At 37.2% G+C, this 24411-nt stretch overlaps 1 protein-coding gene across 2 annotated transcripts; it reads left to right on the top strand.

Moving 5' to 3' along the window:
* The first annotated feature begins 115 nt into the window (after positions 1 to 115).
* On the top strand, positions 116 to 23972 carry DEPDC4 (DEP domain containing 4). Of its 2 annotated transcripts, XM_031939591.1 has the most exons (10): positions 116 to 305; positions 1770 to 2181; positions 2272 to 2417; positions 11460 to 11646; positions 13741 to 13967; positions 14313 to 14455; positions 14551 to 14676; positions 18009 to 18087; positions 18184 to 18260; positions 22937 to 23023. In XM_031939591.1, the coding sequence occupies exons 1-9, from the start codon at positions 170 to 172 to the stop codon at positions 18234 to 18236; spliced, it is 1509 nt and encodes a 502-aa protein (XP_031795451.1). In that variant the 5' UTR covers positions 116 to 169; the 3' UTR covers positions 18237 to 18260; positions 22937 to 23023. The 2 variants fall into 2 exon arrangements, with proteins under 2 accessions (XP_031795451.1, XP_031795450.1); XM_031939590.1 differs by lacking the exon at positions 18184 to 18260 and having other exon boundaries at positions 22937 to 23972.
* Positions 23973 to 24411: the final 439 nt, after the last annotated feature.

The following is a 24411-nucleotide window of genomic DNA, read 5'->3' on the forward strand; positions in this document are numbered from 1 at the left end:
CTGCCGAAGCTCCGGGAGCCTGGAGGGAGGCGGGCGAGGGGAGGGGCAGGAAGGAGAGCAGGTCCCGCCGGTCCGGTGAAGTCACTTCCGGTCCTCGAGGAAGGGGCGGGGCCGGCCTGCGAGGCGCCGGAGAGGAGGAGGAGGAGGGAGGAGGAGGAGGAGGAGCGGGATGGCGGGGCTTTTGACTCCGCGATTCCGCAAGCTCAGCAGCCAGAGTGAGCTCCGACTTCAGCGGCGGGAGGGCCTCCGGCTCCGGCTTAGCAGCGGCACTGGTATCACTCGGAGGAGAAAGGCAGTTATCACAGGTGGACCTTTTGTGGGGAAGGGGAAGGCACCAGACTTGAATTCAGCTTCCTCAAGAGCCTCCCCACCTCCTGTGCCCAGTTGCACCTTACTTAGCCCCTCCTTTTTTTTTTTTTTTTTTTTTTTTTTTTTTGCGTGGCCCTGCCCATCTTTGCCTTGTCCCCTCCCTGTTTCACCCGGCCCTTCTCTTCCCGTCTCTGCCCCCCCCTCGCTTGGCCACGCCCCCACCTGACCTGACCCTGGGGAGCCTCGGTCCTGTTTCCCGAACCTCCTGGTTTAAGCGCCCATTTTCTGCCCATCTCTGCCCACGCGCCCTGCCTGACCTTTCTTTGGGCAGCCATTTTTTTGCCTGCCCCCTTCATTGCCCAAGAAGACCCCAATCTCTTGTACCTGCCTATCCCTGCCCAGCCTCTCTAGGAACCACCTACTCTTTAATCCCTCTTACCGTTGCCTGGCCCCTCCCCCTCCCATTTCTCCCCAATTTCCTCCGCTGGCCCCCTCCTGCCCCAACTCTCCCAGCCCCCTCCCTAGTACTTCATCTACCTAATCCTATTCAGCCCTGCCGTTCTTTTTACCTGCCCACTGGTTGCCTCAAGCGATGTAATAATTCCTGTCTCCTTTTAACTGCAGTTTGTAGTTCCAAAATGGGCAGCTTTTGCCCTGAAATGCACTTACAACTTTATGCCGTTACTGACAATACCAGGATAGATGATGTTAAGGCAAACTTGCAGCTTTCTTCTGCTGCTCCATGGAGGGAGAAGGTGTAAGGATCCGTGGCTGCTACAGTTGTCTAATGGAATTAGGAATTTCTTCCTTTTTTTTGTTATGTATCTCTACTGACCAGAGTCCTGGAGAAGAGTAACACGGATGCCCCAAAGCCTAAAAGATGCGTTAGTTTCTCCTCCATCCCCCTGAACGTCTTAAAAGATACTTAGAGGGATCTTGATTGATTCTGGCCTCCTCTCTGCTGTCTGCAGAGCTATCCTAGTAGTGTGCTGTCAAATGGATGCGCTAATGAGCAATAAAATGTCTAAAAGAGAGGGAGAAGAAACGGGATAGAGCATCCAGAACTCAATGAGAATTGACATTATATGTCAACCAATATGTAAATGCAGAATGAAAATTAGGTCAATGCCTAGTTTCAGGGGAGGTAGTGAATTCTCACATTTTAGAGGCATCCAGAATACTGACAGTGAATCTCAAATCAATGAAGTTCAGTCACATAGTTTGAGTGCTATTTTTATCTCCAGAGAGGAATATTATGGTGAAACTATTTTAAATATGGGTCATCATCATAAATTGTGAATTTATGATTTACATAGGTTGTATAAAAGAGGAAATGAAATTTATTATGAAATAGGCAAGAATATATTTCATAAGAGACGTAAGGTTCACAAAAATAAGTGATATTTTGTATACATTTGAGTAATCTAAATTCCACAGCATCTGTCTAAATGTTTTTTTAGGATGCTCCGGTCCTTTTCAAGCTACTCAGCTCTGGAATAGTATCATTTACTCCCTTCACACGCAGGTGGAAATAAAAAGAAGACGACAACATTTCCGAACTTATAAAGACTGTTTTACTGGTTCAGACGCTGTTGATGTAGTGTTAGGTCATCTTATGCAGAATATATCCTTAAGCAGCACTGACATCTCCCGTCTAAATGGAGTGCGTCTTTGCCAAGCTCTCATGGATCATAAAATATTTGAACCAGTTGGAATAAAACTATTTAAAAGTGAAAAGGAATTGGAATTTGAAGATACAAATAGCAGTCTCTACAGGTTTCTGGACCAAAATCCTGTTTCTGGTTTATCTAAAAGAAATGAGGATCCTAAAATTACGGGGCTTGGTCAAATACAAGCAGAAGGACTCTCCAGGTTAGTGACAATTTAATATTACATAATGTATGCCTTAAACATTTGGGCTTCTAAGAGAAAAAAAAAATGAGTGTATTTTATTTTTAATAGAATAGAAGATGAAACGATTTCGAATCCTTTAGCACAAGAAATTGATGAGAAGACAATTGAAGAACTAATTCATACTCTAAATGGGCATGCATCTTTCACTCCAAATGTAACAGGTGATAAACCAGTCCATTTGCTTTCGAAAAAAGGTAATTGAAGAGCTATTTGTATTTGTAAGGGCTTAACAGAATTGTTTTAAGGTGGTGATAATTAGATGTGAAAAAAGTTATTTGTGTAAACCTTAATGTAGTGTGGGGAGTAAGATTTTAGCTGGAGGATGCTGCATATATTCTTTGACCGGGTTTAAAAAAAAAAAAAAAAAGACTATATAGCTCAGCCAATTCAATAATTATTAAGTGCCTTTTACATACAAAACAATATAATAAGCACTAGAGATACCAAAAAAATATATAGCCCCTCTAAGAAATTTCCATTTTACTTTAAACCCATTATCAATTTTTAACTCTATTTTAAATGAAAAGTACTATCTTTGGTCATTTTTATCTGAAGATCTGAGAACCTCTCTTAATGGCTGACCAAGGATGATCCTTGAATGTCAGCACGTCCTTTGTCTATCATATTTCTGCATAGGCATTTAGTTGCAGGACATGTATATCTTAAAATGTTTCTCTCCAGAAGAGCATATATTATATCCATTGTACAAATTCAAATCACATTTGTGGCTAATATAGACAATCTATAACCCATACATGGGTCACAAACTGAAAAGATAAAATTTAAAATAGTAAGTTGGGTTTCAAAAGATTAACAGAGCAAGAAAAAATATTTCATCATATCAAAAGTTGAAATTTTGGAGGTACATAGAAGACACATAACGTCCCAGAATCTGTAAGCTAAAAGGGGCCTTAACATGATCCATACAGACTTGAGTCCTTCTACAGCAGATGAGAAAATTAAGGCCTGTACAGGCATTTCTAAATAACTTTCCCTGGGTCACACTACTGATCACTAGCAACATCCAAACTAGAACCCGAGTCTCCCATTTCAAGCCCCTTTTTTGTAAAGTAGCAAACTAGAAAATGTAGAAAGTTAGAAACTAGAAAAAAGTTTGACCTCTCAAGATTTTTTGATATCTGTCACAGGACTTAATTGCCATACTTTTAACAAGAAGGGGAAATTAGTATTTTAGTTTGCAGAGAGATTACTTTTTTTTAGCCTTTGTGTACTTTAATAAGTCACTACTAAGGAATTTTCCCGTGTTCAAAGTTCTGTCAGAGACTTGTTTTTAAAAAGACATGGAACTTTTTCGTATAATTTTCTAATGTCTAACATAGGATCAACACAGCTTGTTTAATGTATTCATTTTTTTTCCCCTAAAAAATAAAACAGCCATAATAAAGCTAGAAATCACTGCAAGCTCATAAGGATGTGTATCTACTTTGTCTCCTGTTCAGTTATGGGTGACTGATACATAGTATAAGAGTACAAATCAAAAGTTAAGAATTTTTAGAGTTAAATAAGATTTGATTAAAAAAAATAAAAACATCTTTTGAAATCCCTGTAGAACAAGGCAGATCAGGCTTGAGCTGCACTAACAGTGGCTCTTAGTCATTGCCATTTTATTTTGGTGCCATCCTGGACAGAAAAGAAAGATTTAAACACTGCCTTGGCTGCATTGTAGAAGATCTTCACCAAGACTTCCCAACATTAAGGAAATCACGAGTCTCTTTAAAAATAGACTCAGTTAGAAATTGTAAAATAAATTTAGACCTGCCTCTGTTTTTTTAATTAGATAATTAGGAAGCCATATTCAAAATTCATTATTTTTATGTTCAGCATATGCTTCCAAAAATTTGTGATTACATCAAAGTGGCTGGCTACTCTTTCCACCAGTGTGAAGTTGTAATCCTTTCAAAGATGAATTGCTTTTGCCAAAAAATTCATCCTTTGGTGATATTTATGGCAATCACCCTGCCCTCTTGGATGCCTGCTGGGATAGTTTTTAGAGAGGGGACACTCGGGCCATCATGGAGCCCATAGGCTCAGCTTTTCCACTTGGAGGCCTGTCAGAGCTGGTCCTCTGCTGCCGTCACCTTGAAAGTACAGAGTCCTCTCCATGTCATAACAAGACACTGGAGGAGGACTTTCTTTGAAGTTGGAAATTACAGTAAGTTAAGGAATTGCATTTGGCCTCTTAGCCTGTCTGATTTCAGTGGGATTCCAGAGTCTTTTGGGAGGCATCACTGCAGAAAGGCCAATGGCACCACCTCCAAACACTTGGCAGATCCCTGTAGTTTGGAAAGTTCCTGGGTTAAAGGTTGAAAGATATGGCAAGCAGTGAAGCAATAGGAGTCAGATGACATTAGTCTGCTTTGTCAGGCCTGGGTCTGAGCACAGAAGATGAGGGAGCTCCCTGAGCTAATTCACCAGAGCAGAAGGAATCATGATTGTTGGCTAAAGAGTAATCTCTGCTGACATTACAAACAAGACCACCTACTATGCGCAAGTCCTTTTAGTTATACAAAGGCTCAGAAGACTATCATTTCTGTTTAAGAGCCCACAGTATAATTGAGGAGGTTAGAGATGAAATAAAATAAGAAATGTATTTTTTAAAATTATGATACAAATAAATATTTAAATGTAGTACCATGTCAGAGAGCTCCAAATCATGGGTGTCCTTACTTGAGCCCCCTTAACTTAGTCCCTTTTAACTTGGGAGTTATGAACTCTAATATGAACTATTTCCCTTAGCTTCCTTTTGTCAGCAGAATATCTAGCTTCAGGCTAGTAAGCTTCACTTTAACCTTGCTGCTCTTCAACAGTCTTTATTCATCATTTGATAAGTCTAATAGTAAACTCCCCAATCTTTCTTCTCAAGTTTCTGTCACTTCTCCAAAAATTACCCTGTTTCTAACTTTGTGTGCTAAGAACTCACTAGATGCTTGTTGAGTTGAATTCACTCCTGTAATCTTTTGAAACTAATGACATAGATCTGATCTTTACTTTTTTTTTTAATAGTATTTTATTCCTTCAATCACATGCAAAGATAGTTTTCAATATCTACCCCTGCAAAACTTTTGTGTTCTCAATTTTTCTCCTTCTCCCCTTCCCCCACTCCTCTCTCCAAGATAGCAGGCAGTCTGACACAGGCTAAATATGGGCAGTTCCTCCAAATGGATTTTCATATTTGTCATGCTATGCATGAAAAATCCATTTCATCTTTTATAACCTTACAGTATGGCTTCAACTTGCTTCTCCTTCCTTATTTCAAATCATTCTTGCTCCTGTACTATAGACTCCAGCTAAGCAGACTAAATTGACATTTCCCATATGTCTCCTTTCATTTCCTGCCTCTGTTTCTTGTCCTGACTCTCCCTCTACATTACCCCCTGGGAATCCTCAGTTAACCTCAAAGCTCAACTCAAGCACTTCCTCCTACAAAAGATCTATCTTGATTTCTTTCCATTATTAGGGTGCTTGACTTAAGATTACTTTGTGTCTCCATTCTACTTACTTAATCTCTCCCCAGCAGAGTATAAATTCTTTAAGGATGCCATACTAGGCACATAGTAAATAGTTGTTAAATTAAATTTTTAAGCCACAGTGTTCTTCCTTATCCCTACCTTAATACAGGTAGAATTGTAGAAAGCTGGAAAGAGCTCCAGAGACCATCTAATCTTCCCCCATTTTGCAAGTGTGGAAACTGAAGCATAGACTGCCCAAAGTCATACAAGTAGTACATATCAGAGGTAGAATTTGAACCCAAATCCTCTAATTCCAGATTACATGTTCTGTTCATTGAACCATTACTGTATCTGTCCTCTGAGGTTCTTCCTCAGGGTATGAGTCAACTTCTCAGGCCCAGGACAAGTCACAAGGGATACAGTTGCCTTTAAGGAACTGACATCACACAAAGGAAATACAAAGGGAGTTTTGACCAAAATGGTCATAGGATGATTGAGGATAGATTGTCATACCCTTTCCAGGAGCAATGGTCACTTCAATTTGATGATCGTTCCCAGAATAAGAGGTGAAATTGTGAGGCGTTGTATTTGTGATGGCAGAAGAGGGTAGGATGCTTGCCTTGGCCGGGCCTTGGCACCCTTATAGATGGCTAGATGGAATGAATGTTATCTACGATGGGTCAGATCAGAGAAAAAAGCCTTCCTTCCCTTCTTGAACTTTAACCTTTCTGCCTGTGACCTAGATCCCATTTCTTCCTGCTTTTTCTTATCTTCAATTTCTTGTCCTCCTTCAAAAGTACATAAGTTGCCTTTTCTTGAAAAAACTTTCACGTGATTGTGGATCTCCTTATGTCATAGAATCTGTCTCTGTCCCTTCACCATCCTGCTTCTCCAGTGAACAGGCTGCTCTTTGTACAACTTTCCTTATTGAAACTGTTCTCTTCCAGGCTATGGCTGACTATTATTAACAGCCCAATAACCTGATTGGCTGTCATCATCTGTCTCAGATTTTATCTCCTTGATCAGCTAAGTATTTCATGAAAGAAACCCTCTAATCTTGTAGCCTCTTGGATACTTTTTGTCAAGTCTTCCTCTCATCTCTGATTGCCCATTTTCTTCATCTCACAAGAGATGCTTTTCCATCTTTCATTTCTGTGCCCTGTTATTTATTTCTCTATTTCCAATCCAGTTCAGTATTTGCCTGCTCCTTGGATATTCCTGTGTGGGTTTCTTCCAAAAGGCCTTAAACTCAGAACTCAGAAAAGGGACTCATCATCTTCCCCTTCATTCCCATCCAAAATAAAGCTCTCCCTTCCAGTTTCCATTTTTGTAAGTCTCCTAGCCTTGGATAGTTTGAGTTACCCATCGCCTGGTTTTTCACAGCATGACTTTGAGCTCATCAGTCTTATGGATTCTTCTGAAATGCCTTCTGGAGCAAACCCCTCCACTTCTTCCAACTCTAGCCCTAACTCAACTTGTCTCTTCATACCTAAAGCACAGCAGCAGCCTCCTCAGGGATTCTTATCTCTGATCTTATCTATTCCTCCAGTTTATCTGACATGTCACTCCCAGTTCATTTCCTTTGGAGTGTGTCATCCCCTTTTTCAGAAACATTAGGGGTTCCCATTATTTATCAAATAAACTTTTGACAATCAGGATCTGCCTCATTCTGGCCTCATTCTGCCATTCTAGCTTCATTGTACCATTCCAGCCTTATCCCTCCCCTTCCCACTACCATTTATTCCAAACCCCAGTCAAACTAGATGGCTCATTTTTTCTCAAACCATGCTTTTTGCTATTCCCACTTTCTTTGCTTGTTAAGTTTCCTTTGCCTGGAATACCCCACCAATCCAGAGCCAAGCCATCCTTCCAAATCCTTTGTGATCAAGGGCCACGCCATTCATGAAAATTTCCTGATTGGTCCTAGCAGACAACCTCTCCCCATCCCTATGTGTGAGCCTTCCTTATTATCACTATCTGTAGTTTTCTTAAAGTACTTTCATTTTCTGTCAGTATTATGGTTGTTTTTGTTCATAGCTTGTATTCCTTGCGAAATTGTAAGCTTCATGAAGCTTGTCTCATTCTGTCACCTAATGCAGTGCATTGTAATTTTTGTTATTGTTCATTTCTGTCCAACTCTTCATGACTCCCATTTAGTTTTTCTTTTGTTTTGGCAATGATATTGGTGTGATTTGTCATTTCCTTCTCCAGCTTATTTTACAAATGAGGAAACTGAGGCAAATAGGGTTAAATGACTTGCTCAAGATAGTAGGTAGTCTGAAGCCAGAGACTTTTTAATTGATTCAGATCTTCTCAGCTCCAGGCCCCACACGCTGATTTAGATCTTCCCAGCTCCAGGCACCCTAATCACTACACCATCTAGCTGTACATTTTGTCCTAACTGGTGCTTAACAAATGAATGACTTCAAGTTGACCCGGGGGCACCAAGAAAAGTATTTGTTTGGTGGTGAGAAAAGTACCCTTGCTGATTTTTTTTTTTTCTTGATTTGTCCCTTCACGCAACTTTTCATGTTAGCTAATACTGAGGTCTAAGAGACTACAGATGTTCCGTAAAGGATTTTAAAAATGCATTATGAAGACCCCTCCCTTCTGAATGTTCATAAGGCCATGCATGGTTCATACTCTTGGAGGATCCTCAGAGGCCATCAAAGCCAACTTTTAATTTTAAGCTGAGGATTCTCTGAGGCCTGTGGAGATGAAGGCAATTCATTACCTGACTTCACCCAGGGAGTCCTGGAGCTGGGATCTGAACATTGGCAGCTGACTTCACCATACACTGTCTCTCCACATTAGCATGCAGCCTTCTTCAATAACTATCGATTTCAAAATATATATTTAACATATAAAAAGGAAAACAACAAAATTTCTTAGAAAGCTAAACAGGAAACAAAGTTTGACTATATTTTTAAGCTGAGGACTTTTAAAATCTAGTGAAGAATTTGCTGTTTGAAGAATTAGAGAGTAAAGAACATCACCAGCATAATCAGCCTTTCTCCAGTGGCAAAATGAAATTATAGAAAAAAACAGATGTCAAGATATTTTTAAAAAAGGATCAGGTTGACTTTTTAAAATAGACATATCATACGCTGAGCCTTATAATTGTATCATAATTTCAATTCCCAAGTTAGTGGATAAAATCTTGTTTGAAGAATGTCAATTTCAAGCAGTGCTTCTTGGCCCAGTATTTACTTAGTGATCTAGATGGATGAATACAGATTTCAGCATCTTGATTTAATAATGTTTTAAGGAAATACCCCATAAACTTTTTTAAAAAGTAGAATCATGGCATTTTTAAACTAGAAAGAACTTTACAAATCATTTAGGCTAAGGGTTCTTACCCTTTTATGTGTCATAGATCCCCTTGGTAGTCTTAGGAAGCCCATGGATCTGTTTCTTGGTGATTTTTTTTTTGAATTGACAAAATATTTAAGATTACAAAGAGAATCCCTGACCTAATCTAATCCCCTCACTTTAAGAAGGTAATACATTATAATAACAAGGACATGGAACTTTTAAGAGTTTTGAGATCTGCCTTCCATTCAGACCCCCATCACTAATTGCCTTTGAAAAAGTCATTTCTCTGCCTCTCAATTTCCTTTTAGGGAAAATGAGGATAATATGACTTGTATTATTACCTTCAGAGGATTGTTGTGATGAATAAATGAAAGAATGTGTGTTAAGAGCATCTTGGGCCTGGAAGGAGCTCTGTTATGATAGAATGTTCCCTGGTTTCAGGCACAGATAGGCCTGGCCACAATATTACTGCCCTTTCTGCCTTTTCAAAAAGGCATTTTCTTTATACAAACCCGTCAACATCTTGAAACATATCTTTTTGTTAGTTATTTCTTTATATACCTTTTTTTTTTTTTTTTTTTTTTAAGTAGCATAATAATTTGAGGCTTTTGAAGTATTTTCTGCAGCCAAGGGGTACAGTGGATAGAACAGTGATACTACAATCAGGAAAACCTGCCTTCAAATCCTATTTTAGATATTTACTACTTGTGTGATCCTGGGCAAGTCACTTAGTCTCCATTTGCCTCAGTTTTCTCATCTTTAAAATGGGGAGATAGTATTTCCTCCCAAGACTTTTGTGAAGATCAAATGAATTAACCTGTAAAGCACTTTGTGCTGCTGAAGGTATTGGGTAGATGCTAGCTTTTACTGTTCTAACAACACTGTGAGGTAGGTAGTTCAAGCATTTTTGTTCATATTACTAGTAAGAATGCATAGATTCTTCCTAGTCAGATGATTTACCCAGGATGAGACAATTAGTGTCAGTCAGTCCATAGGCCCCAAGCATTTTAAAAGTACTTAATAGATGTGCTAAGCAGTGGGGATACAAATACAGCAGTAGCTTAGCACTTGTCACTTTCAAAACTCACCAAATTTGGTTTTCTACACATATCAAGAAGAAAAAATGCTTCAGCACTGGATGCTCACTCATGGTACTTGGTTGAGCATTCAGGATGTGAGGTTGGCCAGGGCATACGGCCCGGCTCCTGTAGCGACCATTATCACTCTCAGCTGTAGGAGCTCCTCCCCAGGGAAGGTAGCAGTACACAGGGCTATCAGGTTGGAGCCTCGTACACCAAGATTGTCTGCAAACAGCTCTCAGGGCAGTTCCTGCAGGACAAGGTGACTGCAGCATCTAGTCTCCAGGCCCCCATAGCAGTAGTACTGGAAGGGCCACAGAGCTGCTGGAGCTCAGCAGGAGGAGAAGCTCCAGAGGACTCAGGACTCCTGGCAGCCCCAGGTGGCAACTGAGGAGTGACGGCCATGGGACCATGACTTTGGCCTCCACATCCAGGCTCCACCCAATCACAAGGGAAGCTTGGGGCATGACTTGGGGGAGGGAGGGGGAGGCAGGGAGACAAGTATAAAGGCCAAGGTTCCTCTCAGAAAATAAGTTGGGTTAAGAAGAGAGGAGCCCAGCTAGACTGATTTGTTTCTCTGCACCTGGAAGCCCCACTTACCCTTTGGGTAATTGGGTGCAGAGGGATGGTTAGACTTATGGGGAGATGTTCTCTTTATGGGCAAAACGCACTTGTCATTTTCACTACTTATGAACCAATACAAAGATACAACTGTCCCTTAGGGAGCTTACATTCTAATTGGGAGACAAGACAAACAGGTGTGTGGACACAAAGTTTACCCATTGTCAAAGGGACATAGTGTCAGAGGAAGGATTCTAGCAGTGGGTGGAACTGGGTCAGCATCCTGTGGAAGATAGAATTGAAGGGAGCAAAAAAAGCTTCCTAGGCAGTGAATAGGGAGAGGGAGTGAATGTGGAGACAGACTCCACACCAAGAATTCCCTGACCCATGTACAGGGTTCTGGGGTTCCACTTTATTCCTATAAACCCTGTGCTCTTTGTCTTGGGAGACTTTGTTTGTAATTTGCAGAATTGCATTATTTATAGTTTTCTTGTTGAAAATTGTCATTTGTTTCCTATATGCAAAGGATGTTATATTCTTACAGTGTACTAAGAATTTTTTTTTTTTTTCATTCTGCATATTGGGAGACAGAATGGCATAGAGGAGAAAGGGCTGGACTTAGAGCCAGCATGACCTGGGTTCAAGTTTAGTCTCTGGTATAGAATGCCTGTGTGACTCTGGGCAAGTCATGTTGCCTCTTGACATCCCCAGAAAGTTCCTAAGACAACAAGCTGAAGAGCATGTGTTGAGTTGATTGGTTTATATGCCTTACTCATGATGGGTTTTTTTTTCCCTCTCTGCCTTTTTTAAGTTGTGGAAGATGTGTGGAAAGAGCAGACACTGTTAAGACTACTCCAATTAATTCACCTTCCAATCTTAGAAAATATTTTAGAGCCTCCAGTAAAAAACCAAAATGTTCAGTTGAAGCGAGAGGAAGATCTCATCATCTCCAACACTTGGTTAGATAGAGATGTTATTCATGGCCTCAGTTTATCTGAGTAAGTATGAGTCTTTATTATCAAACAAATAAAAGGTTATATAAATGTCATTATCATTATTACTAAAAGCTTTCTTGCTTATATTCCATATTCAGTGATGTAAGTACACAGAAATACATAATAGAATGTGACATTGTTCTAATAAAAAGTCTAGGTAAATTCTCTTGCCTTTCTGTATTCAGTATATATGTGTACACATAAACACACACACAGAAACTCATCAGATCCAATTTGGCTGAATTGTGTACTGTAATATCAGGACTGATGATTCTCTTTTCTTTCTGAATTGGCCCGAGTTCCTGTTGTTCTTTGATAGTATATAAGAAAATGAACAGAGTCAAACATGGTGTTCATCTAGCCTTTCTGTGTGGTTCATGATGATTGGTTTGTATGGGGTTTGGATTCTTTGTTAGGTTTTTTAGGAGGTTTTTAGTACTCAGATACTTAAGTGGAGCTATGATTTCACTGATGTAATTCCTCTGTGGACCTCAGTTTTTAAATAAAGGAGATGAACCAAATAGCCTCAAATCCTATGATCCTTCCAGGGAAGTGATCACAGTCTTTTTTTTTTTGTAACTTCCTCTGAGTTCACCATAGCATGTCCATGCATTGTTTCTGACGTCTTCCTTCCTTTGTGGCACTTTGTGGCACTGCAGTGCTCATTGAGTCACCCAACAATTATCCCAGCTCTGGTCACTTGAGTAGCTCCCTTCTCTTTTTTGCTTTAAATGGTTCTTTAAAAAAAAAAAAAAAAAAAAAAAAAAAAAAAGTATTGATATCTTTTGGTCTTTATATCACTTTCATTTCTAAAACATCCCTCTCCCTCTCCTGTCTAGCAGTTTAACAAAAGTTGAAAAAGAAAGAGTTCAGTAAAACTAACCAAGTGTGATAAAATAGTACTGGTTGTCCTCAAAGTGTCAGTGCAGCTTTAAAATCTAATAGTTGCGTAGTCTTGGTGACTCTTTGTTTATGCAGTATTCATGCTTCAAATCCCCTGCCTCTGCAAATAAAAGAAGAAGGTGGCCTTCTCAAAGCTTCTTCCCTGATACAGCTCCATTGTAGGCTTTGCATGAGTTATGTTCATGAGTCCACTGAGGTCACTCTGTGTCACTTCATATCAGTCTTCCCATGAGATTCTGAATTCTTCATGGCACTTCTTATGGCACAACAGTGACCTCTTACATTGTGGTATCTCCATCCATTTAGCCTTTCCTCAGTCTACTTTGTCTCCCAGTTCTTTGCTCCAACAAAAAGTATTGCTATGAATATTTTGGTGTGAATGGAACCTTTCTATCTTTTTCCTATTTGGGTATACATCTAGCAGTGGGAATCTTTGGGTTGAGGACAATGGATGTTTTAGGTATTTATCTTAGCATAATTACAGGTTGTTTTCCAGAATGTTTGGACCAATCCATAAATTGACTTAACAGTATAGTAGTATGCCAGTGTTTCCACAGTCTGCCATCATTAACTGTTCCCATTTTGGGATCATCTTTGCTGGATATGAGATAAAATCTCAGAATAATTTGAGTTGCATATCTCTTATTTTCAGTGATGTTAAGAGTTTGCACTTATTTTCTAATTTATGTTCTTTGATCACTTGTCCCTTGCAGAATGAGCCTGAATCTCTAGTTCATAACTCAATATTGGCTCATAGCTCAGTGTTGCCCCTAGTCACATCTTCCATGTATCTCGCTTGCCCTCAAATGATGCTCACATTTAATTATTTAGGGACTCCATTGTCTTATGTCTTGCAACCTTATTGCATGAATAAATTGTAGATACTTAAGTTAAAAACTTGAATTTCAGAAAGAAGTTTGTTCCATAAAGGAGCTCAATGGTTTCTCAAAGGCAGTACTGCCCTCTCTCCTGTTTAATACTGGGCCCAACATAACTGATGGAAACAAACCAAGTCTTAACTTTGATAATCTTAAATATCTCTCGCTACAGTTGGTTATATAAATATAGTTTTATTTAAAACTTTATATAATACATATATATATATATATATATATGTATGCAATTTAGTATTAAATAATGCAATTAATTTTTTTGTAATTAGAAATATTAACCTATGATTAATTTTCCCCCCAGGGTTGACAATTGGCTCAGTGCAGCAATTGAATGCTTGGAATATTTCCCGGATCAGCTACTAGTGATGGTTAGTCAGCAGTTAGTTCAAAATGCTAACGAAGACACAAAACTGAATGTTCATAAGAAGATATTCTTTGATGTTATAGTAAAATATTATAATCAAGAAAGAGAATGTTTACTTAATGACAGTTATTCTGATGTTCATTCAGGAATTATTGAACTTCTGGGTAAGAGTGAAATTTCAAGGAGGAAATATTTAATCTTAAGTTAATTTTTATCACATTAAAGTATATTTAAATTTAAAGATGAAGATGGAAAAGTTTAATTACTTTTGCATTTAATACCTTATGTTCTTTGAATCTGGTAACATTTTAGCAAGATTCAGACTATCAAATGATTTTTTTACTGATAAGATTTTTCAAGTGGGCACACAATTTAACAACCAAAACAAGTGCTTGATTTTATAGTATTTATTCAGTTACTTCTGTCCTGTAGCATACTGATACTTAAAACCCAAATATTGCTACATTCACTGGTATATATTGTGAATTGTTTTATAACACCTCTAACAGAGAATGGAAAACGAACAGAAGCTCTGGAAGCATCACAGCTCTACCTGAGGCTCCTATTCCCTCACATTAGGGAAGAATTACGCAGACTCCTGACTTTTATGTCCATAGCCTCAGACCCTCATGGCTACAAGTTACAAAAACAGGTATAACCAGTATTTAAAATGTGAATGTATTTGCATTTTTCTCATGTTCTTTTAAAATTTGTTGATTCCTGTTAACTTTATTCTCTTTTTTGCAGTATGATAATACAACAGTGGTCATGAAAATGCTTACTAAAGCTGTTTTGCAAAACAAGTCATTATCAAAAGTACAAACAGAACAACTGGTCCAGTTTCTGCTAGAGAACCATTGTGATCTTTTTAAGGTATCTTTTTTTATCTTCTCTTGGCATATTTGCACTAAACATGCTTTATTCCATTTTATTGAGGTAGTTGTTTTTTATAAATATTTGTCATCTCTCCCCACCCCCACGAGCAATAAAAATAAATCCTTCCTAACAAGTTTGCATTTGCCAACAAAACAAGTTCCCACACACTCTTTCTACATTTTCAATCTATCCCTCTGAAGCAGGATGAAAGCCTGCTGAAGCAATTCGCCTGACTTCTCAGTATTGATCAGATTTCAAAAGTCTTTCAAAAGCATTTTTCTCTTATAAGATTGTCATTATATATGATGTTCTCTCATTCTATGGATTCAGTTGTTTTAATATCCAAAAGTTAAATGATAGATGAGATTCATCAGGCTTTTGGATATACGTGTCTTTTCTAATTTAAATAATTATAGCATTTAATGAAGGTTGTGTGTTTAGAATCCCTTTTATTTTTAAACCTCAGTACTGACTCCAAGTCAGTTGCTTTTTTTTTAGTTGCAGAGGTATTAATATATTATTTGAAGTTTCAATTATACTGTGTATCACATCTCTGGCAAACAGTATTTTTTTTTTTTTTTTTTTTTTGCGGTACTGTGGCAATCCCCCAAGATCTCTCTGTTTTCTTATCTTTCACTTGATTATAGTCAGAAGACTAGCCATTAACTATGTGACCAGAGACTAGTTTTTGAATCTCTGAGTTTTGTAGTTCTCACTTAAAAAATGAAGACAATAATATTGACACATTTTGGAGAAGGAAATGTAGGGCAGTTATATTCTTAGTTAGAAGATCTGGGTCAAAATCCTAGTTGTATGATCATGAAACTGTGAATCAGCTGAATTTGTTTTAGAAAACATCCCAGATGACAATAATAAAATTTTCATAGAGGAAAAGAAGGTCAAAAATTTCAAAGGATACAATGAAAAAAATTGGTTAGTACCTAAGCAGAACCAGATCTCAAAATATTATAAATCAGGAAAACAGTTTGATTCTGATTAAGAAATAAGGTTATCAGTGAAACAGGTTAGGTATACACAGTATATAAATCCAAAGATCCCAGCTAATGGAAAAACAACTCAATATTTGACAAAAACCTTTGAGAAAACTAAAAAAGTTTGGCAGAAACTTGGTGTAGAACTTAGGACTTAGCAAAGTGTCTAACACATACAGTAGGTGCATATAGCCAGATAAATTTGAAATAAAAGTACATGTAATAAACAGATTAGAGAAACAAGGAACTGTCAGATCTGTAAGTGAAGAAGAATCCACCTTGAACAAATAAGAAATACAGAGGTACAAAAAAGGTAAAATTGACAATTTTGTTTACATAAAATTAAAAAGGGTTTTTGCACAAAGAAAACCAATGTGCTATAATTAGAAGAAAAGTATAAAAAAAATTGTAGCAGGTTTCTCTGCTTTCTAAGATATTTAGGTAACCAATTCAAATACATAAAAATAAGATCTAGTTCCTAACTGATAAATGATCAAAGGACATGAATAGGCAATTTACAGAAGAAATATTTGGTCATACATAAGATGTACACCCAAAAGAGATCAAAAAGAGGACAAGGACTCATGTACAAAAATATTTGTAACAATTGTCTTTGTGATGGCAAAGAATTGCAAACTGAGGGGATGCCCATCACACGGGAAATAGCTAAACAAATTGATAAATGGATACAATGGAATACTATTGACTAAGATGATGGTTTCAGAGCCTGAGAAGACATGTATGAACTGATAGCAGAGTGAAATGGAGAAAAACTAGGAAAATAATTAATGCAATGATAGCAATACTGTAAAAAGCAAGCATTCACACATGTTTGAACTCTGATCAACACCATAATAGACTGTGCACAATTCCAGAGAACTCACTATGAAGCATACTTACCACCTACTAACAGAGAGGTCATGTACTCAGAGGACAGATTGACTTATTTTTTTGGACAACACCAATGTGGGAATGTGTTTTGCTTGTTAATATTTGTCAATAAGGCTTTTTTTCTTTTTCCATTAGACAACAGGAGGAAAAGAAGGTAGGTTTTGGTTAATTAGGGGGGAAAAAAATTAAGACCTGATTCAAATCCCCACCAGAAGAAAAAAACTTAGAATTAGATAAGAAAAGTCAATAAATTGTTAACTACCTTTGACCCAACAATCCCCTTACTGAGCATATATTTTAAGAAGGTCAAACACAGGAAGAACATTCTCAAGTATTCCAAAACATTTACTGCAGTATTGTTTGTGATGGCAATAAAACTAGAATGTGTCCATTGAATGGAAAAGGAGTGAAAAAAATTGTAATATACAAAAGTATTTTATTGTTGTGCTGTAAGAAATGCAAATGTGAAAAATTTGTATACAAGAGAGAACAAAGTACACAGCAACTATAATAATGTTTAAAAAAAAAAAAGGCACCTGGGCTCCAGGTAATCATAAAGAGTAATCCGTGTTGATTTTAGAGAACAAATAACCAAGAAAAAAAAAATTTACAGTTTCCTCCCCCAAAAAAGTGGTGGGGAACTACTGAATCACCTACTTTGGGGTTGATTGATTTTAATTAACTGCTTTCCTATTTAAAAGGGAAAGTTCAGTGGCTAGAAAAAGGTGACTGTTTTGGGAAATGACATTAAAAGGAAGGGGAAGGAAGAGAATCAGAATCTACCAGTAACTACTATGAAGAATAAGTTGAGTCCCTGGCAACTTACTTCTGTTGGGAATAATGTCAGATATAAATCAAATTACAAGAGGAGCATTTCTCGCCTTTATGAAAATAATGTCTTCCTGCATTTAAATGTAATTATATGAAAATAATGTTTTCCTGCATTTAAATGTAATTATGATGGAGGCATTAATTAACAGTGCTTTTAGAAATGCTCTAATTTGTTAAATAGAAATCATTTGTAAATTCATTACAACTGGACTTCTTGGCCATGGATGGCAACCCTAGTAAAATAATGAAACATTTTCTTTTTAAAATATCCTTTAATTTTTACTTTAAATTTTATAGAGCTTTTAAAATTTGTAAAGGGCATTATTTTCAGGACTCAAAACAAATCTGTGAAAAAGAAGAGATATCATTTCTGTTAAACAGAAAAGGAAACTGAGAATCAGAGAAGTTATGGCCTAGCCATGCTCACACTGCTAGTATCAGAAACTAGATCTGTCTTGATCCCAGGTCTGTCTTTCTGACTCTGTACATCACCTTATCCAATGAGCCTTCAGTTAATATAGAAATTAGTTAGGTTTTACTATTATTGGACTCTGGGCAGAAACTATACTTTATCTTTTTAGTTCTAATTTAATCAAATATTGTGTTTTTATATAGACACCTTTGAATTTGTTGGACTTGGTCAGTAGAAAATTCAGAAGCCTTCTTCGTGGAGAAGATCCAGATTTTATATCAGGTACACAACTGAACTGTGTGTCTCTTGCAGCAGTATTCAGTAAGGCTATATTGCTTAAGTCCTACCAACATTTAAGGCACTCTATTTGCTGTTCAGGTTACAAAAATAGAGACCCTGCCTCCAAGAAACTTAAGATCTGGGGATACTGAGAGGAGAGAGAGGAGCTGAGACAGGTACACCAATAACTGACATGTGAATTTTATGTTAGATTTTAGTACATAGGAAAAATAAAAATGGCATGGAAGGCTGGCTTCATAGAAGAAGCTGGAACCTGAGTTTGGTGTTATGCATAAGAAGTATTTCAGTAGAGACATTATCACTTCAGAAACTGAGGAGGTGCGATGTGCATGTGAAGTTTGAGTGTTTTATCAAGTGTTCAAAGGTAACTCAGTTAAACCAACTTTTTCTCTCCATTATTTCTAAGGCAAATGGAATGACCTAGTTCTTTCTTACAGAGATTTCATTATACTGTACTTTTGCCAAGTGGGTGAAGGCCTCTAAAACATTTTCTCATGACTATTTTCTGATCACTTTATTTATATTCTTTCCTCTTCTTATTTTTAGTTTGACTTCCTTATTTTTGTATTGTTGGGGAAAGTTTTAAAGGTCAGGGTGGGATTAGACTTAAGGATAGGGAACAAGGCCCAAGAAAACTATCCCAATGCCTTTTCTTTCTCATATCAGTTATGCCAAAGAACATCTTAGGAACATGCAACTAGTTCTTCTGATCCTAATTATTAACATTCATCTTTGCAAAATTTGTAATTTAAGTTCAGAAAACTATTAACTTTTATCTATTCATCAAGCTGAAAAAACAAAACAAAACAAAAAAACAGTAGTAATAGCATAGGAAGAATAGCACTAAAAATCCCCAGAAAGTTACGAGACAATTTTTTTTTTAAAATGAGCCATTAATAAAATCCATGGCTTCAGATATCTATTCATAAATGTACAAAATCCAGCTAAGATTCAAGGTGAACTAAATATCAAAGACTGGGAGGAAAATCTGATATTTTTCGTTATTACTAAGTAGTGGAATCTGGTTGTTGAAAGGAATACCTTATTCAAAAGAAGGAAGATCTGTCCAGTGGGAATAGTGACATTGTATGTTAAGAACTTACAGTTTCTTGTGAGGCAATTCAGGAAGTGGACAGAAGGATAAGCAAGGGTAAGAGCATTTGGGTAAAGGTCAAAAGAGCAAAACTAGAACCTGTATTGTCCAGATTAGTGATTCTCAAATTTTTGTTCTCGGTATCTTTATACTATTAAAAATTATTGAAGATCTATCCAAGAAATTTTAGTTTATGTGGGTTTTATATATATATATATATATATATATATATATATATATATATATATATATATATATATATTTTTTTTTTTTTTTACTATGTTAAAAATAAGAACAGATTTTGATCATCTGAAGGGTTTCAGAGATTCCCCAGGATTCTGTGGACCCCACTTTGAAAACCACTGGTCTAGACCACCAGGAAAGAAGAAAATAAATGAGTTTGGAAAAGGCACAGTGGCATTTAAAATTAATTGAAACATTATCCTGATATGTATTAGAGTACTCTCTCTGAATAATGTTCTGTTTGCCTTAATAACCCCATCCTTCAGTCAGCAAGCATGTATGAAACACCTTCTATGTGCCAAGCACTGTTTAAGGTACTAAGGATACAAATGCAAAGAATGAAATAGCCCTTCTTTTCAGAGCTTGCATTCTTTTTTTTTTTTTTTTTTTTTTTTTTTTTTTTTTTTTTTTTTCTTTTTTTTTTTTTTTTTTTTTTATTTAATAGCCTTTTATTTACAGGATATATACATGGGTAACTTTACAGCATTAACAATTGCCAAACCTCTTGTTCCAATTTTTCACCTCTTACCCCCCCCTACCCCCTCCCCTAGATGGCAGGATGACCAGTAGATATTAAATATATTAAAATATAACTTAGATACACAATAAGTATACATGACCAAAACATTATTTTGCTGTACAAAAAGAATCAGACTCTGAATTATTGTACAATTAGCTTGTGAAGGAGATCAAAAATGCATGTGTGCATAAATATAGGGATTGGGAATTTAATGTAATGGTTTTTAGTCCTCTCCCAGAGTTATTTTTCTGGGCATAGCTACAGAGCTTGCATTCTAGTAGAGGGGTACAATATATCTCCTAGAAAGCGTGGAGGGATTAGCAAAGGGATCTCTCTTCTGGACCTGCTTTTCTTACCAATGAGAAATGGCTGCTGGAATAGAAGTGTTTGTAGCTTTAGCGGGAAGTGGCCATTTGGATTCAGAACTTGTGCTAGAGAAGGAAGTCAAGTTGAGTCAACCATGTACTCCAGCTTTTGGGAAAGTGAGTTTTGAAGGGTTCAGAGAAAGACTTATGGGACCATGGCTTTGGAACTAGAAATTCAGAAGCCAGCCTGTCGTACCTCCTCATTATAAAAATAAGAAAACTGACGCTTCTAAGGGGAGGGTCGCGGTGCCCAAAGTCACACCAGGCAGTATGGTCAGAGATGGGAGTTTAGCCCAGGTCCTTCAGCACATTTCTGCTATAGGTTTGTTGGTGTAGATGTCAAGGACAAAACTACTAATAGAGGAAATAGAATAGGAATCAGTTTCTCTCTCTCCCCCACCCCTTTCTCTTTCTCATTCTTTGTGTCTCTGTCTCTCTCTCTCTCTCTCTCTCACTCACTCACTGTCTCACACACACACACACACACACACTTCTTATGAGGAAGAAAAAAGTGAAATTGTCTAAAGAATGTCCTTCTTGTTAAGGAAGATCATGGGAAATTAATTCAAAGGCATTATATGGATGGGCAGCTCAGGATCTAGTAAGGCTGGCAACCCAAAGGAAGAGCACCAAAGAAGCCACAGGCCTGCCCTTCCAGATAGGTGTCATAACGACAGTAAAAGGCAGAGGGTAGAGCTACTGAAACCCCATTTTCCTTTTCTTTAGTAGGGAGAAGGAACTGATAGCAAGAAAGTAAGCTGATTGTAAAAAATGAATCTGACTCAGCAGTCTGAGGAACTGCATACTAAAGCAGCTAGTAGAAGTAAAGGCAGAACCATGATCAATGATCTTTGCAAGTCAGTGGAACATAAAAGAGGCATTATAGAGCTGGGAATGGTCAAATCTTGTCCCAGTTTTTAAAAATGGGAAGACACAGTCTACAAAGTGGGTCACTGAGCTTAACTTGAGCACTTTTTTTTGAAGGGATATCCCTTCAGCCAGTAAAGGGAGTGGGTGCTCTTTCCAGAATAAGTTCAGGACCAACCTCAGAATTATTAGACTAGCAGATGAGGCAACTGTTAGATGGCCTAGGCATGTAGAGAAATTCAAAACGAGTCAAACTGTCAGACCAGAAGAATAGTTAACTCAGAAGATTTCTAGCATATAATAAGCACTTAGTAAATTTGATTGATTGATTGATAATGGAACACCCCAGTGATCTTACTAGGCTCTGGGCTTTTGACACTTTCATCAATAAATTATCAGGAGGAATAGATTAGAAGATGCAATGCTAGAATGACAAAATCAGGTTCCAGATTTTTCCAGGCTAGAGCAGAGTAATAAAAGCTAATAAAATCAAATTTAATGCACATAAATATAAAGGCTTACACTTGGGTTCAAAATAGTCAGTTTTTCCACGAGAAGCAGCAAAAGGCACAGTTAGATAGCTAGATCTAGAGATCTTAAGGGATTGAAAGCTCCATCGGAAATCAGTAGTAGGATGTAGGAATTAAAAGTTAAGTGTAATCCTAGGTTGTAATGAAAGTAAAGCATTAAGGGCTAGGTCGATGAGATTCTCCACTCTGTTCTGTCCAGCCATACTACACGCCATCTCCAATACTATATTCATTTCTAGGTATTTCCACATAGGAAGGACATTGCTAAGTTTAGGATCATGTGTAAAGTTATACAACATGGAGAGGGGTTTAAAGAATTGGATTAAGAAAATCCTGGAGATTAAGAAAATCATCCCAGCTGTCAATTTAGTGTTTGAAGGGTTATCATGGAGAAAAGAGATTCAAAGAGGCAAATGAAGGCATCAAGGAAAACCTTTTTAAGAGCTGTGGTGATTGTTCAGTCATTTCATGGAACATGGATTTTCTTAGCAAAGCAAGTCAAGATTTCCTAGAACTTTCTTATGACATAGAATGAAACACTGAATCATTTCAGATGACTATGAAAATACCTTGAATTGGAAATAGTTGTGTGACAGTATTATAATTTACAGCTCTTAGAGGGAGGTGAACCATGTCCAGTTTACCTTTGTGTAACTGCCAACTCATTGTCCAATGACATTTTGAGATTTATTCATGTTGATAGTTTTCCCCATTCTAGGTAATGAGCCTAGGAAACCTGAGGCTACCGATTTACAAAAGCATTTAATTCCCCTTGAGAATTATATTGAGAGTGAAATATGATGAGTATCAGACTTGGAATCCAGGGGACCTGAATTTGAATCCTGCCTGAGTAACTCCAAGCAATTCAACCTTTTGGTCTCTGTTGCCTCATCTGTAAAATGAGAATAACGATAGCATCCATGACATGAAACTGTTATAATGATTAAATCAGATACCCTGTGTGAGGGATTCTGCAAAGCTGTGAGTGCTATAGAAATGCTGTTAGTCGTGAAGTCATTTGTACTTTCAGATCAAAGAAGACATTATTAAGGACAATATTTAACATAACTGCCATTCAAATCTTGGGGGGAAAATGTATTCAGCATGAGGCAGTCTTGTTCATAAATGCATTTTAGTGTAGTACAGCAATGTGTACATATTTATATATGTAAGTTATTTTGTTTTCTAAATGGCATGATTTATATTTTTTAAGGTTTCACATTTTGTCAGCGATTGACTCTTGAAGACTATGAAGAACAAAAACAAAAGACAAACGAACAGCTCCAACAGTTGATCCAAGAGATTAACATCAGTTCCAATATTCCTTTCAAACAGAAAAAGAAACTGATAAAAGAATTTCAGAAACATCATCCATCAGCTTTGAGTTAACATTTTAGGTTCAAGAAATTGGATGCAATTTTGTATTCTGGACTCTTGTAAAAGGATAGAAAGCTTTTTTCTTTATACCAATTTTTTTTTAACCTGTCAAACTAACATATTTTAGTAGAATTCGATGAAAAATGTAGCCTCCAGATACCATGTTTATCCAGTAAACATTTAAAAGAGAGAAGCTCATCCCTCAGTTATGCTACTGAATTGCTTATTTGTGCTCTACTGAATAGTTGATGCTACTGAACAATTTAGAAGTTATGCTGCTATTTTGGGAGTCTTGATACAGTCAGATCCCAAAGAAGTCTTTCTGGATTTCAGTGAAGAAACATTTCTGGTTGAAGCTCTGGATAAGTGTGTCTACTTGGGTGTCATTTTGCCTTTGCCTGCTAGAACATAATGACTCAAGGTGATCTAGAAGTATAAAAGAGCATAGCATCTTCAGTTTGGCCACTCCTTCCTCTCATGTAGATCATAACTGTCCTTATGTTTCTAGCTTTTGCCATCCTTGTTCATGCTTTTCAGTAAATCCCGCAGAGGTTCATTCCATCCCAAATATCTGAAACCTTTCTCTGCTTATTTCATGTAGCACTTAACAGTGCTCACACAGTGGGCGATTCTTTTTCCCTCTCTTGGAAAATGCCTTTCTTTTCTAGGCACAAGCTTCCTTGATTATATCTTTTTTGCTATTTTTGAAAGTAATTTATTAGTAATAGGTTACTACCTACTATTGCCATCATAATTTTTTTTAATTTTAATATTTTCTCCAATTAAGCATTTTTCCTCTCCTTCCTAATCCTTCCACTGAACAGCGAAAAAATTTTTAATTTAAAAAAAAAAAAAAAAAGAGGCAGCTAGTTGGTATAGTAGATAGAGCACCAGGACCTGAGTCCAAATCTGACCTCAGACACTTAATACATCCTGGCTGTGTGACCCAGGGCAAGTCATTTAACACCAATTACCTCAGTCAAAACAACAACAACATCTTCATAACAATCATGCAGTCAACTAAGAAAAATTACCATGTTGACCATATCCAAAAATCATGTCTCCTTCCACATTTTCTTTCTGTCATCTTCCTGGCAGGAGGTGGCTTACAATTTTTCATCTTTCAGCTTTTAATCAAGATGTAGCACTGAACTCATCAGAATTTTCATTTTTCTTCAATCTAAAGGTTTTATTATAATAAATAATTATTGTATGAAATTTTTCTCCTGGCTCTGCTAACTTCCCTCTCTTCTTCATGTCCCAAAAGTCTTAATAGTTTCTCTCAGAAACTTCCCTTTTTGTTATTTCTTA

Source organism: Sarcophilus harrisii, chromosome 5, assembly GCF_902635505.1.
Source record: "Sarcophilus harrisii chromosome 5, mSarHar1.11, whole genome shotgun sequence".
NCBI lineage: Eukaryota > Metazoa > Chordata > Mammalia > Dasyuromorphia > Dasyuridae > Sarcophilus > Sarcophilus harrisii.